The sequence below is a fragment of the Pituophis catenifer genome, unplaced genomic scaffold (genome assembly GCF_029215685.1).
Source record: "Pituophis catenifer annectens isolate HBS135680 unplaced genomic scaffold, rPitCat1.0.hap2 SCAF_3, whole genome shotgun sequence".
Classification (NCBI taxonomy): domain Eukaryota; kingdom Metazoa; phylum Chordata; class Lepidosauria; order Squamata; family Colubridae; genus Pituophis; species Pituophis catenifer.
In genome coordinates, this window is record NW_027256883.1 from 142,816,341 (window position 1) to 142,831,234 (window position 14,894).

Here is a 14,894-nt window from a genome sequence, read left to right on the forward strand (position 1 = left end):
AGGTTCAATTCAAGATGCTGGTAATGACCTATAAATTGCTCTGGCTTGCCTGAGGGACTAGATAAACTCTCCCTGATTATATCTACCTTCGGTCCATTATGCTCTTCTGGCTATTTGGAAACATCATCAGGCAAAGAACGTTTTCTGTCATGGCATATAATCTTTGAATTATATGCCATGACAGAAACAGATTATATATAAACTCCAGAGATTAGATTAGCCCTGAGCCTGCTGGCTGTCCATGAGAATTTAAAAGCATGGGTTTGTTACCAGACTTAGGGATCCAGTTGTGCAGCAGAACCTGTGCAATGGCTATATTCATTTATTGGTTCTGGTTCTACATTTTTACCAGCTGCTGATTGTGTGTGTTGTTTTATGATGTTTTTAATAGTTGTTATCTGCCTTGTTTTTAATGGTTGTTATCTGCCTTGAGTCATTTGAGATGGGCAGCCGTATAAATGGAAATAATAAACGAACATTGACAAAGAATAAAGAGAACAATAAAATGTTCCCTAGAAGAGATTTGTTAGAAAGGAGAAAAGAAATATTAGACTTTCATTTAAATTTGACTTTTTTTTACTCCATGCATGGACCAAAGAAAGTCTCCATTCTTGTTTACCCTTTTCCTACTTACAAGCAAATCCTAACCATACCACTTCTGAGTGGCTTCTGATTTTCTGCCATGTCACTCACAGGTGGTGCTGAGTTTCATTTCCCCCCTAAATATGTTGCCCTTCTGTTTGAATATTTCCTTCCCTTTGCGGAGTCCCCTTCATTGGCAACAAAAATTGAAGATGTCTTCTGTGTATTTGTAAACCCAAGAAAGAAAAGTCTGAACTTTATTATTCTGTGGGATATAGCAGGGATGAAAGAGCTATTGTTCTTCACGTACAATTTCCAGTATTCAGAATTGATTAGAGTGATTGTGTCTCCTAGGAGATATAACTCAATCACATCTGAAGAGCCACAGTTCTTATTTCTGGGGTCCCATTGTATAAAGAAGCTAAGGGAAATAAGATTCATTATGTCAGTTTCAACATGTACTAAGAACTACGATGGATGAATTTTTGTGTAGAACAAAAGACCTGGGCATTGGACAGAAGTTACAATTAAAAAAAAAAGATTTTTGAAGCTGATACCAAAAATTACAGTATGGGGGCAGGGGTGAAGCATGCCTTGTTGTAAAAGACATTGAATAAAAATATTGATAAAACAAATATTAAAGGATAATACAAAATGCAAATGAAGAGTTGAGGAAGAGGTAGAACCTAGGACAAAATGAAAGATGAAATTTTGTAGGGCAATGATTAGCAACCCAAAATTGCTAATATTTACAGTAGGCCCTCACATCCTGGACATAAACTGTTTCAACTCCTACCCTCAAAATGACACTATAGAGCTGTGATGGCGAACCTATGGCATGCGTGCCACAGGTGGCACGCAGAGCCATATCTGTGGGCAAGTGAGCATTGCTCTAGCTCAGCTCCGGCATGTGGGAAGCGGTCTGTTTCCAGCCTTCAGAGGGCCTCTGGGGGGTGGGGAAGGACGTTTTCGCCTTCCCCAGGTTCCTAGAAAGGCTCTGGAGCCTGGGGAGGGTGAAAAAATGGGCCTACTGGGCCCACTGGACCATCACATGCCAAAACAGGGTGAGTGCGGGGGAGGTCGCACATCCATGGGTGGGGGGCGGAGCACATTGAATTATGGGTGTGGGCACGTGCATGCGCGACCCCCCCCACACTCCCCCCGCTTTTGACACGCAACGGCAAAAAGGTTGGCCATCACTGCTATAGAGCACTGCACACCAGAACAACTAGACACAAGAACAGTTTTTTCCTGAACGTCATCACTTTGCTAAACAAATAATTCCCTCAACACTGTCAAACTATTTACTAAGTCTGCACTACTATTAATCTTCTCATCGTTCCCACCACCCATCTTCTTCCACTTATGACTATGACTGTAACTTTGTTGCTTGTATCCTTACGATTTATATTGATATTGTTTCCTGATTGCTTATCAATGACTATCATTAAGTCTTGTACCTTATGATCCTTGATGAACGTATCTTTTCTTTTATGTACACTGAGAGCATGTGCACCAAGACAAATTTCTTGTATGTCCAATCACACTTGGCCAATAAAAAATTCTATTCTATTCTATTTTTTACAACTTGTATAATAAATAACTAAAGGGCATCAGAAATAAAAACATAGGTACATAAGCATTTTTTTTTAATTTAAAGAAATATTGTTTGCATGAACTTTATGTTAATGGACAAATGGATGGGAAGGGGATCTGTTAGTTACGGCCAATGAATATGGCATTGTGGAAATTTACATTTTTATGACAACATATACCATAACAATTTGCATAATGAAAACTTACACACAAGGAATAGAAATCACAGTAGAAATTTGGTATGCTGTATACAAAGTTGATTGTTTTGCAGCTGACATCTGATAAATTGAATAACTTTAATCATTTATTTGTTTATTTGTTTAGGGCAATTGGATACATCATGTCTACATTATTCTATCCAATTATAACCTTTATTCTTATCGCCATCTGCATTTCATACTGGGCAGTGACAGCCGTGTATCCTTTTTATCAAAGAGTAAGTGGTTACAGGTTATTTTCACATCTCCAGGTGAGCACTTTATTGGCACATACATGCATACACTAAGTATTCATCACACTATTCCCATTTAGGAACGTTATATGGAATCCAGAAAAGAGTGATAAATAGTAAATTCTTAAAAAAGGAATGGAAGTAACAAAAAGGAAACATTGCTAAACGTTATACAACACCATATACTACAGTAGTCCTCAACATACAACCACAGTTAGGACCAGAATTTGCATTGCTAAGCAAGGCAGTTTTTATGACTTTGCTTGGCACAGTTAAACAAATCACTGCAGTTGTTCAGTGAATCATGTAGTTGTTAGGTGAACCTTGCTTCTCCCATTGACTTTGCTTGCCGGAAGCCAGTTGTGAAGGTTGCAAATGGTGATCACATGACCTTGAGATACTGCAGCTGTCATAAATACATGCCAAGTGCCTGGATTTTGATCATGTGACCATGGGAATTCTGCAGTGGTCATAAGTGCAAAGATAGGTCATACTTCACTTTTTGGTATTGGTGTAACTTTGAATGGTCACTAAAAGAATGGTTGTAAGTTGAGGACTATCTGTATACCTTCCCATATTCTTCTACCCTAGCAAACTATCCTTGTGGATTTTTATATTACAGATAGTCCTCGATTTATGACCACAGTTGAGTCCAACATTTCTGTTGATAAGTGAGACATTTGTTATGTGAGTTTTGCTCCATTTTACAACCTTTCTTCCCACAGTTGTGAAGTGAATCACTGCAGTTGATAAGTTAGTAAGACAGTTGTTAAGTGAATCTGGCTTCCCCATTGATTTTGCTTGTCAAAAGGTTGCAAAAGATGACCTTAGGACACATCAACGGCAAGCATCTTGCATTTGGATCACATGATGATGGGGATGCTGGAACGGTCGTAAGTGTGAAGAATGGTCATAAGTCCCTTCTTTCAGTATCATTGTAACTTTGAACGGTTACTAAATGAACTGTTGTCAAGGACTTCCTGTACTCCATACAGTGCCTTTTATTCTGTAGGCTTCTCACCTCTTTCTTTTTGCAGATCTTTTAATGCCATTCCATTACAGCTTCCTTATTCTGCTCTTCCTCTAGATCCATTATTTCTTCCTTCAGATATTGGTAATTCAGTTGTCAGGTACAAGGTTCCAGGTCAACTTCATGAACAGGACACAGCAGTTTCATTATTGTCGGTCACTTATATTACAAGAATCTCACCACACTTGCTGCATTCCTTTGGGAACCAGTAGATAAGGCTTCACTAGTCTCGTTTATCATGTTTCCTCCTTAACTTCCTCCTCTCCTTTAGTCAACGATTCAATCCTAATTTATTCTTTGTGACCACACCAACATTCTTCTCCCATGCTTCTTTTCATATTTTCATTCTTATATTCAATCCATGTTTGTATTCTTCACTCATCTATTTTTTTTCTTTTGCTATTAAACACATTTCTTAAGTAAGCCATTCCCACTGCATTCAACTTAGTCTTAGTCTACTCTTACTTACATATATCATAGTGGGTAGAAGCATGCTATAATACACTTCTTTCAATAATCTTTCTTTGTAGTAGATTACATAGCACCATTACTTTTCACCCTCATTTGCACATGTTAAAATATCTCCATTTCCCATTATACTGTGTTTCCCCAAAAATAAGACCCTGTCTTATATTTTTTTGAACTCCGAAATAAGCGCTTTTCAGGGAGGTCTTATTATTTTGAGGCGCGTGGAGCAAGATGGGGCTCCTCTTGCCGTCTTACCTGATTTCCAGCTCTGTGTTTAAATAATTTTGCAGAGGACTTATTTTCAGGGAGAGGCTTATTTTAGCACATGCGCTCAAAAGGCCAATTGGGCTTATTTTCAGGGAAACAGTGTAATAGCACACAAATTCATATACTCTAGTTTTTTGCAGTTTATCTATAACTTGCAATCATTCATCACAATCTTCCTGTCAGAATTAAGTGCTTTGGTGATTAATTCAATATTATTCACAACCATATCATTTGCTGCATTTGCTGGAAATCATTTACATGCTCCATCAAGAATATGCATACAAATTATAGATATATTCACCTTCCTAACCAGCACACTTCTAACAAGCTTTGCTTATACACTGATCCCTAAATGCATTAAACAATCAAGGAGAAATCATACAAGCTTGTTATTCCCTGCTCAATATTAATAATTTGTTAAACACTCCATTTATTCTATGGCATCCTTTAGAGGGTGCTTTTAATGCATTCAGCAACCAGTTTTAAACTCTATGCGTATGCAAAATTGTCATAATTCAAACCTATCCAATTTATCATTTCTTTGCTAAAGCATGAAAGAAGCAAGCATCTTAACCTCCTTCAATAGAAGCTATATTTTGCATAGGAAGAAATCTTGATCTCTTACCCTTTAATTGATTCAAGTATCGTGATTTTTTTTTGCCATCAAAAGTGCAGAAAGTTTGAGAACACTTGATTTATTCAAGTAAATAAATGAAGAGAACCTTACAAAATTCAGTATGCATAAAATATCTTCTGTTCTTCAGTGGTTTCTTAATTACTTATTTACATGCTTACATTCCTTCCCAGAACTTCTCTTCCCACTGATTAATTGTGGGTGAAATCCTTACATAAAATGCAAGTTTTGCACTGTTGTGTATGTGATCTTTGAGCTGTACTATTTCTTTTTTCACCTGGTGCCCAAAATTACCAGCAAAGATGTCCTTGATATTAAGTAAAAGAATAACAAATTTTATACCTCTGATTAATTAGCTGCATATCAGGCAGATAGGTTCTTAGAAAATGCATGCATACTATGGTTATCATATCCTGAGTTAGTCATTAAAAAACAAAGGAAATTAAATGTATTCTTTGTGACTCTTCCTCTTGGTAGAATGTTACATACTGTGACTATTTGATTCTGTTTGTTACTTAACCCAATTAAGTTTCCTGGCTACCTCAGGAGAACCTGTGTACAAAGTTATGGCTAATCAAAGTTTATGCAAGTATGCAAATTTGACCTGTTATCCAGAGGTAAGCAAAACCCATTTACGTTCTAATCCTTCATTAGTTAATGCCCTATCCTTTCATAATGCCCTATGCTTTAAATTCCCCACATTGCTTCTGACAAATTTGTACAAATGAATCTTTTCAGTCTACTCTAATTGTAAGTGAGTGTAGCATTTAATGAGAGAAGCTTGCATTGACCAGACACATATAGGAGATTAAGTTATTGGTTGTTTGATTAACTTTGTTAAGAGTTTTCTGAAACTGTTAGAAACATTGGATATCTACTGAAGCCTGTGAAGCATATACAACCACAAGACACAGTACTGCCTAAAATGTGTCAACTTGTTTAGGCATTTAGGATGATTTGTAAGAACTATTTTAACAGCTTGAATTCTGCTAAAGCAAAATTTCCTTCACTTGCAGAAGTTCTGGGTTTTTTAATAATATCAGATCTAGTATTTTGATTGTGCTTATGCAGTCTATCTCAAGCTGTTTTTATAATACGTTACACAATACAGTTATCTCACTATCCCAAATGTTAAATATACTGTACATGAGTATCACTAATACTTATGCAATCATTAGCTGAACACTGCCCTCTGTTGTTCTCTGTCCATTCGCCTAACAATGGAAAGATTCACAGTTTGAGACTGTATTGAAATCACTTCATATCTCCAATTGATTATTTTTCTTTTGTCCCTGAACAGACTTTCAACACTACTAATGCGACCAAACTATGTCCAGGGGCACAGTGTACATTTGCTTTCTACGGGGGAGAAAGTCTATATCACCGCTACATCTTAGTCTTTCAAATTATCAATGTGTTTGTCTTTCTCTGGCTGGTCAATTTTTCGATCGCATTGGGTCAATGTACTCTTGCTGGTGCCTTTGCTTCTTATTATTGGGCCTTCCGAAAACCTGCTGACATCCCACCCTGCCCTCTCTTTTCTTCATTTGGACGAGCAATACGGTAAGTAAAATGTTACGTCAGTGTTTGAATTCACTTCTCCCTCTGACTTCCCTGTCATGTTTTCACACAGATAGATTTTAAATGTATCTATAACTTCCCTTTGATCCTAGAAATAGCAGTAAATTAGAACTACAAATTCACATACACACACACACACACACACACACACACACACACACACACACACCTGATGAATACATGTTGTAATCCATAATGTTATATATCAGCCATATTAACCATTTTTGTAACTGTACAATATCTAGTAACATGTTTCTTCTTGAAGAGTAACATTTGAATTTTTTTTTCTTTAGGTATCATACAGGTTCTTTAGCATTTGGCTAAATGAATATATGATGAATACATGTTGTAATTCATAATGTTGTATAGTAGAATTTTTATCAGTCATATTAACCTTTTTTGTAACTGTACAATGTCTAATAACATGCTTCTTCCTGAATTTTGTTTTCTTTAGGTATTTGAATTTGAATTTTTTTTCCCCTTTAGGTATCATACAGGTTCTTTAGCATTTGGCTCCTTAATTCTTGCAGTGGTTCAACTAATTAGAGTAATCCTGGAATACCTTGATCACAAACTTAAGGGTGAGTTTCATAATAATAATAATAATAATAATAATAATAATAATAATAATAATAATAATAATAATAATAATAATAATAATTTTATTTCTATACCGCCCTTCTCCCGAAGGACTCAGGGCGGTGTACAGCCTATTTAAAAACACAAGACAAAACAGCAGTTAAAAATTAAAATGATTAAATAGATTTGGCTCAATTTAAAACCCCAGAAATTTAAAATACCCCAATTTAAAATTATTATGTTGATAGGCCAGCCTGGCGGAACAACAGGGTCTTCAGTGCGCAGCGAAACACCCGGAGGTCGGAGATCTTATGTATTTCCGGGGGCAGTTCATTCCACAGGGCTGGGGCTCCCACAGAGAAGGCCCTCCCCCTGGGTGTCGCCAGCCGACATAACTTGGCCGATGGCACCCTGAGGAGACCCTCTCTGTGGGAGCGGACTGGCCGGTGGGAGGCTATTGGTGGCAGAAGACGGTCTCGAAGGTACCCGGGTCCTATGCCATGGAGCGCTTTCATGAAATAAGACTTCCCTTTTTCAGGTTATGAACACTTGTATGCCTTCTCATTCATATGAAACACAAATTTGGCGGAAGCATTTATAACCATAAAGGGCCTAAACCACAATTGGTTTATATATCTTGCTCCAGTGTTTCCATGTAATGAACTTTGGGAAAATGTACTTTACAACAAGCCATGAATGAGAAAGTTTCTGACCATTGATAGAGTGAATATTGCTTTGTTTAAAATATTTAAATATTTTATTTAAATATTTAAAGCTTTATTCAACCCCACTTTATTCTACATCTCCAGTTCTCATGCACCATATAAAATCTTATATATGGCATCATATTGGCATTTTGTAATTGTTAAGAAATGTTTTCTCTCTTTCATGCAGGCTCACAAAATGCATTTGCTAAATTCTTGCTTTGCTGCCTCAAATGCTGTTTTTGGTGCTTGGAAAAATTCCTTAAATTTATAAACAGGAATGCTTACATCATGGTAGGGTTTCTTTTTCACTCTCTCCTTTTCCAATACACTTCTATGCAGACTATAACTGATGTGGCAATGCCAGTTTTCCAAATTTTTAATATAATGGTTTAAACCATAGTATTTAAATTATTTTTGAATTGAAATGTTTATATCTTTGTTTCTGCATACTAAAAGATACTTTAATATCTAGTCTCAGAAAACTTTAGCATATGTTAACAGCTGTTACTATTCCGCAGATTGCAATCTATGGTAAAAACTTTTGCACTTCAGCAAGGGAAGCGTTCTTTCTTCTCATGAGAAATGTGGTGAGGTAAGAAAGTATAATCCCATAATGCTCCATATATTTGCCCTCACTAAAAATGTGCTTGATTAATGTTTTAAATATTCATGTTATTCTCATTTGTCTAAGACTGGTGCCTCTAGATATTTTGAACCATTAATTCCATGATGCTGTCCTGTCCAGAATTCTTGGAGTTGCAAATGCAATCCTTTTAAAGAATTCAAATTTAGGAACAGATCACATTTAAAGGCTAGATCACATTTTTAATTGTTTCACACAGTGGCAGAGATACCGTGTTTCTCCAAAAAGACGACCCACCTTGAAAGAAGCCCTGTCATGTTTTTGAGTGCATATGATCAAATTAAGCCCCACCCACAAAATTAGCCCTAATTAAGATCCCACCCACCCCAGTGTGCAGGGGGTGGGGCTAGGCACATAGGTAAAAAATAAGCTAGGGTGGGGATAGGGAGCGGAACTGCCCTACTTACCTGGCCTCGCACACCCCAACACCTGCCTCACTTTTTTCTGCGGCTGCTTGCCGCCACTTGCACGCATCACCATGGCCTCCATTTTGCTTTTAGTTGCCTGCCGGGAGGCATCTCCAGCCTTCTATTATCTCTGTTATCAGCTGCAGAGGGTTTCCGGCAGGCATCTGAAGGTGAAATGGAGGCCGGGGCAATTCGTACTAGTGACAGCAAGTGGCTGCAGAAGAAGCGGGCCAGCAGCGGGCTCCTGCTGGGTGGGGCTGTCAGTGCCACCACTGCGAGGTGAGTCAATAATTAGAACCCTCCAAAAAGAAGGTCTACCCGTTTTTTCAGGGTTCAAAAGAAAATAAGACCCGGCCTTCTTTTTGGAGAAACACAGTAGAAACTTTAAATTATGAACTAATGCTACAAACAAGTTTGTGATATATTCACAAAGAATATAGTTAATAGACCCTAACATAGATTTATTTGAGTTAATTTGAAAAATGTTATATTTATTTTATTTAAGTGCACACGCCATCCATCTCACATCATATGAATATTAATAAAAGAATTAAACCCAAACATTTTCAGTTTTTATCTTCTTGGGCAGTTTTGTTAATAAAAGATTGCCATGGTGCAGAGGTATGTACATATAACAGATAGAAGAAGGAGGGACACAAAATGAACAAATAAACCTACAGTATTCCCAGGAATTTTGTACTAAGATGTTCCAGTAGGATAAAGAATGCAAACATAAAACAGGTCTCCCCAGTACAGCTTCCCATTCGATCTGGGACATGATTTAATGGTGTAGAGAGCTGTATTCAACTTGTAGCAGCCCTAAATACAGGTAGTCCTCAACTTACAACAGTTCATTTAGTGACCATTCAAAATTATTACAGTACTGAAAGATGTGACTTATGACCATTTTTCACATTTTCAGGTTACGACCTTTGCAGCATCCCCATGGTCATGTATCAAAATTCAGACACTTGGCAATTGGTTCATATTTATGATGGTTTCAATGTCCCAGGGTCACGTGGTCGTCCCTTTTATGACTTCTGAAAGGCAAAGTCAATGGGGAAGCCAGATAGACTTAACAACTCTGTTACTAACTTAACAACTGCAGTGATTCACTTAACAACTGTGGCAAGAAAGATTGTAAAATGGGGCAAAATTCACTTAACAAATGTCTCACTTAGCCACAGAAATTTTGGGCTCAGTTGTGGTCCTAATTCGAGGACCACTTGAACAGTTCTTCTCCACATCTAGCTTTATTCATGGAAGTCCAAGAGAATATAGAGTAAAACTATGGTACAGGCATGTCCAACTTGCATCCTGTCAGCCACATGCAGCCCTGGATAGCTAGTAATGTAGCCCCCACAAAATCTTAACCTTTAACATTATTGATACAGAGAGAGAAGGAGGGAGGGAGAGAGGGGGGGGAGGGAGGGGGGAGGGAGAGAGAGAGAGAGAGAGAGAGAGACAGAGACAGAGACAGAGACAGGGAGGGAGGGAGAGAGAGAGAGATTATTATATATCTCATATATGGCTCAAGACAATTCCTCTTCACTCCGTGTGGCCCAAGGAAACAAAATGGTTGGCATACCTGGCCTGATATAGAAGTAGTCCTCGAGTTACGACCACAATCCAGCAAACAAAAGAATATCTGCTTTTCCCCTTCAATAATTTAAAATACTAATTTCTCTGAGGAAATTAATTATCAGGTTTTAAATCTTTCTCTAAAATGAGATCCTTTAGGTAGATAGAAATAGTAGGTCACGTAGTTATCAAAGTAACCTTAACAGTAGATACAGACCTTACTGCCTTTGGGGCTTAAAACAACATAATAATAATATCAGTTTTCTTATCTGTTGCACAGGGTTGCAGTCCTGGATAAAGTAACAGACTTCTTATTATTCCTGGGTAAACTCCTCGTTGCTGGAGCTGTGGGTGAGTCAATCAACTGATTCATTTGTGTGTCTGTGTGTGTTATTTTATTTTATTTTATTTAGAAAAAAATTAAAATACAAAATACAGAACTAAAAAAAAAATCCATTATACACGTTATTTCCTCTATCAGGGGTGGGCAAATGTGGCTCTTTTACAACCTGTGGACTTCAACTCCCAGAATTCCTGAGCCAGCTGGCTCAGGAATTCTGGGAGTTGAAGTCCACAGGTTGTAAAAGAGCCACATTTGCCCACCCTGCTCTAGTTGAACACTGATTAATATATTACTACAACATTAGTTCTAATCAATTAACTCACATTCATTGTTTTCAGTTTTCTTAAGGCCGTTGGTCATGGTAAGCGGATTGTTGACACAAAACTCCTGTATGGGTAGTCTTTGACTTATGAGCACAATTGACCGCAATTGTGCAAGGATAGGGTGGACCATTCCCACAGAGATTATCACAGGGAATGAGGCTGTTATCAGCTAGGAAGTGATCTAATCATGGCAAAGAACTAATACAGGTAGTCCTCAACTTACAACAGTTTGTTTAGTGACCGTTCAAGATTACAATGGCACTGAAAAAAGTGACTTATGACCATTTTTCACACTTACGACCATTGCAGCATCTCCATGTGATCAAAATTAAGCCATTTGGCAACTGACTCATATTTATGAAGGTTGAAATGTCCTGGGGTCATGTGATCACCTTTTGTGACCTTCTGACAAGCAAAGTCAATGGGGAAGCCTTAGTGTTACTAACTCAACAATTGCAGTGATTCACTTAACAATTGTTGAAAGAAAGGTTGCAAAATGGGGCAAAATTCATATAATAACTGTCTCTCTTACCAACATAAATTTTGGACTCAGTTGTGGTCATAAACTCAAGGACTACCTGTAATAAATATTCCCCAGCAGCAGATCAAAAGATAAGTGTTCTGAATTAAAAGAATTTGTATATTATTTGTATATTATATATGTATATTATGCACATTATTTTATAACTAGAAAATGAATGAGAGTTGTCTGAAATGAAACCATTTAACAGTGAAATTACTTCATGCTTCCCTTGTGCTTAAGAATAAATTTCTGGAACTAATTAATTTACATTCTTTCTCCTTCCTGCTTAGCATAGCTGTTATTCTAAATTAGTATCTCAATTTATCACTAAACATACTGAATAAGATTAATTGAAAGTAGTTAAATGTTCTGCAAGAAATAAACTAGATAAGCTTTTTTTAAAATCAAGTTTGGGTTTCTTTTCTGTTTTGGTAACTGCACATGTTATTAAAAAGAGACAGAAGGAATGATAAAATAAATTAAAATCTTCTGGTTGCATGAATTATTCACAGATAATTAATTGGAATGCGAATTTTAGACCACTACAAATACCAAGGATAATTAATGTAGGGATTTATTGTTTGAAAAATTATGTTATAAAAACTCTCATGGGCCCTGTTTCTGAAAATGCAGGTATGTTTAAATGGAGATGCCTAAATGGCTTGGGGGTAAATAGTTGAATAGCAATAGCACTTAGACTTATATACCGCTTCACAGTGCTTTATAGCCCTCTCTAAGCAGTTTACCAAATCAACATATTGCCTCTAACAGTCTGGATCCTCCTTTTACCAACCTTGGAAGGATGAGTCAACCTTGAGCCTGTCGGGATCAAACTCCTAGCAGTTGGCAGAGTTACCCTGCAATACAGCATTCTAATCTCTGTGCCACCATGGCTCTTTTAAAAATAAATCATTTATACAGGACATTTATGTATATTCCCAGACATGGAATTATCTATTGCAAACTATATTGTTTGTTTCAAAATATGAGAGATAAAAGAGCTTTGAAATCTAACTAAGACATATTGTAGCTAATACTCTGTGGATTTTTTTGTCTCTCCTGCAGGTGTTCTAGCCTTCTTTTTCTTCACACACAGGATACCAGCATTTGCACAAGAAGCACCTTCACTGAATTATTATTGGGTCCCCCTCTTGGTAAGTTCAAATGAAGAATTAAAGGTCCAAGCATGAGGTTGGCTTCTGGCATGGCGAGACGATCGGGATCATGCCTCTCCAGCCCCTAACAAAACAAGCAATCCCACACTTTGATTTCTTTTGATTCTGATTTATTTAAAACATCTTTGCTTATTGCTGTTCAGATACACTCTGGGGAAAGTGTCTGCAGCTACAGTACTATCTCAGTCTCCACAGATTAGCTCTGATTCACGTTCAGGAATGGGTGGGGGATCAAATTTGACTTGATACTTGGATTCCAATTCATATTTTGGGCAAGTAGCATGATCTTCTCCAGATAGTTTGGATTACATCTTTAGAGATTAACTTGCTGCTTTCATATTGGATAGGGCTGATGGACATTGGAACCCAAAACATAGGGAGATCCCAGGTTGTTTGCTTTCCCCTATCTGCCTTGCTCTTCTGCACCTCTGTTTGGATTTTTTTAAAAAGAAAGAAGTCCCTGACTATGTACTATGTGCCTTTAAAGAAAGGTTGGGCAAGACAGAAGAAGCAATGGATTACCAGCATAGTTCGCAATGGGTTAGTGTAACATTAAAGAAAGATGTAACTTGAAACTACAGTATCCCATCCAGAAATCTATTAATAACATTGTACTTTGCTATTAACAGCCTTGTCCACTGCACCAGTTCTAGTAAATCTGCTAGGGCATGGAGAGGAGGGAGGACTGTGGAATCACTGTTACTTGGTAAATTTAGAGTCAGGAATATCTTCAGAAAAACTATCACAATAATGTAAATATTATAACGGCCGCACAAATATCATTTGCACAAAATTGGAAAAATAAAAATACACCAACAGAGGAAGAATTGATAACAAAAATCTTAGAGTGTGCTGAGATGGACAAATTAACAAAAGAACTGAAAGAAAAGGAAGATATGGAGTACTATGTAATATGGAACAAATGGTACACTGGCTGGAGATTAGAAATAGTGAACAATAATGAAAGAGGAGAAATAATAAATGTAAAAGGTTTATAGGACAATGTATAAAATGTACAAAATTAATATGATTGTTAGGAATTATAATGTAAATAAGAGAAAAAGTGACAAGAAGGAAAAGTACAGTATAAGGGGAAATAGGGGAAGATGTAAATATTAGAAGATGACCGTTACAAAACAGTTGTAAAAAAGGAATTTATATTATGTGTTTTGTGTTTGTTATATTGTGTTGTATTATAAATAATTTTTTTAAAAAAATAATAATGTAAATTTAACATGGTTTCCTTTTTTTCCCAGACCGTCATTTTAGGGTCATATCTGGTTGCACATGGATTCTTCAGTGTCTATGCAATGTGTGTTGACACACTTTTCCTCTGTTTTTGTAAGTCATCAGCCTTTTGTGATTTATTTCCTCTTTCAGTAATGCTCAGATAAAGGACTGGTAATTCAACTTCCTAACAAAATCCATGAACATGTTGGAGGGATCTGTTTCTTGCTTCTCTTGTTACAGTTTACTCAGTTGAAATTTTTATTGCATGGGCAATCACATGTCAGATGTGATTTCATTAGTCAGCTAGTGACCTATTACTAAATGCTAATTACCATTATGGTTTTTTTGAGAAACTGCTCCATAATAATTACTAACTACTAAGTATTTTATAGCTTCATTTTGTCCAGCAGCATTTAAGTAGATAAGTGTTATGTGTTCTTGCTAATAACATCCTTGCTGTTTTAATCATGACAGCTGTGTTGGTTGAACTTAAAGTAACATATTTCCTCTTCTGCAACCAGGTTGGCTTTAAAAGAGCTGGAATATATATTTCTTCTTCTTCTTCTTGTGCCATATCCGTCATCGGACGTTGGCGATCATGTTGGCAATCCTATTTTTGTCAACAGCCGCATGAAAAAGGGCTGCTGAGTTTTGTCCATATTTTACTTGGGAGCATGAATTAGTAACTGTTCCTGCACTAGTCTGTGCTCTGTATGCAAATAAGTTTAGCCATCCTTATGAAATTATAAAGATGACAAACGTCTTTGAGCATCC

The 14,894-nt window shown here is 36.9% G+C and overlaps 1 protein-coding gene across 2 annotated transcripts in view; it reads left to right on the top strand.

The window, feature by feature from the left end:
• Positions 1-14,894, top strand: part of SLC44A5 (solute carrier family 44 member 5) — a 162,250-nt gene that overhangs the window by 143,112 nt on the left and 4,244 nt on the right. For both annotated transcript variants that reach the window (XM_070941259.1, XM_070941260.1), the window contains 9 exons: positions 2,503-2,595; positions 5,558-5,645; positions 6,329-6,591; positions 7,096-7,190; positions 8,083-8,186; positions 8,414-8,487; positions 10,807-10,877; positions 12,781-12,869; positions 14,147-14,231. In XM_070941259.1, the coding sequence (XP_070797360.1) occupies positions 2,503-2,595; positions 5,558-5,645; positions 6,329-6,591; positions 7,096-7,190; positions 8,083-8,186; positions 8,414-8,487; positions 10,807-10,877; positions 12,781-12,869; positions 14,147-14,231 (962 nt within the window). The remainder of the gene's footprint in view (positions 1-2,502; positions 2,596-5,557; positions 5,646-6,328; positions 6,592-7,095; positions 7,191-8,082; positions 8,187-8,413; positions 8,488-10,806; positions 10,878-12,780; positions 12,870-14,146; positions 14,232-14,894) is intronic.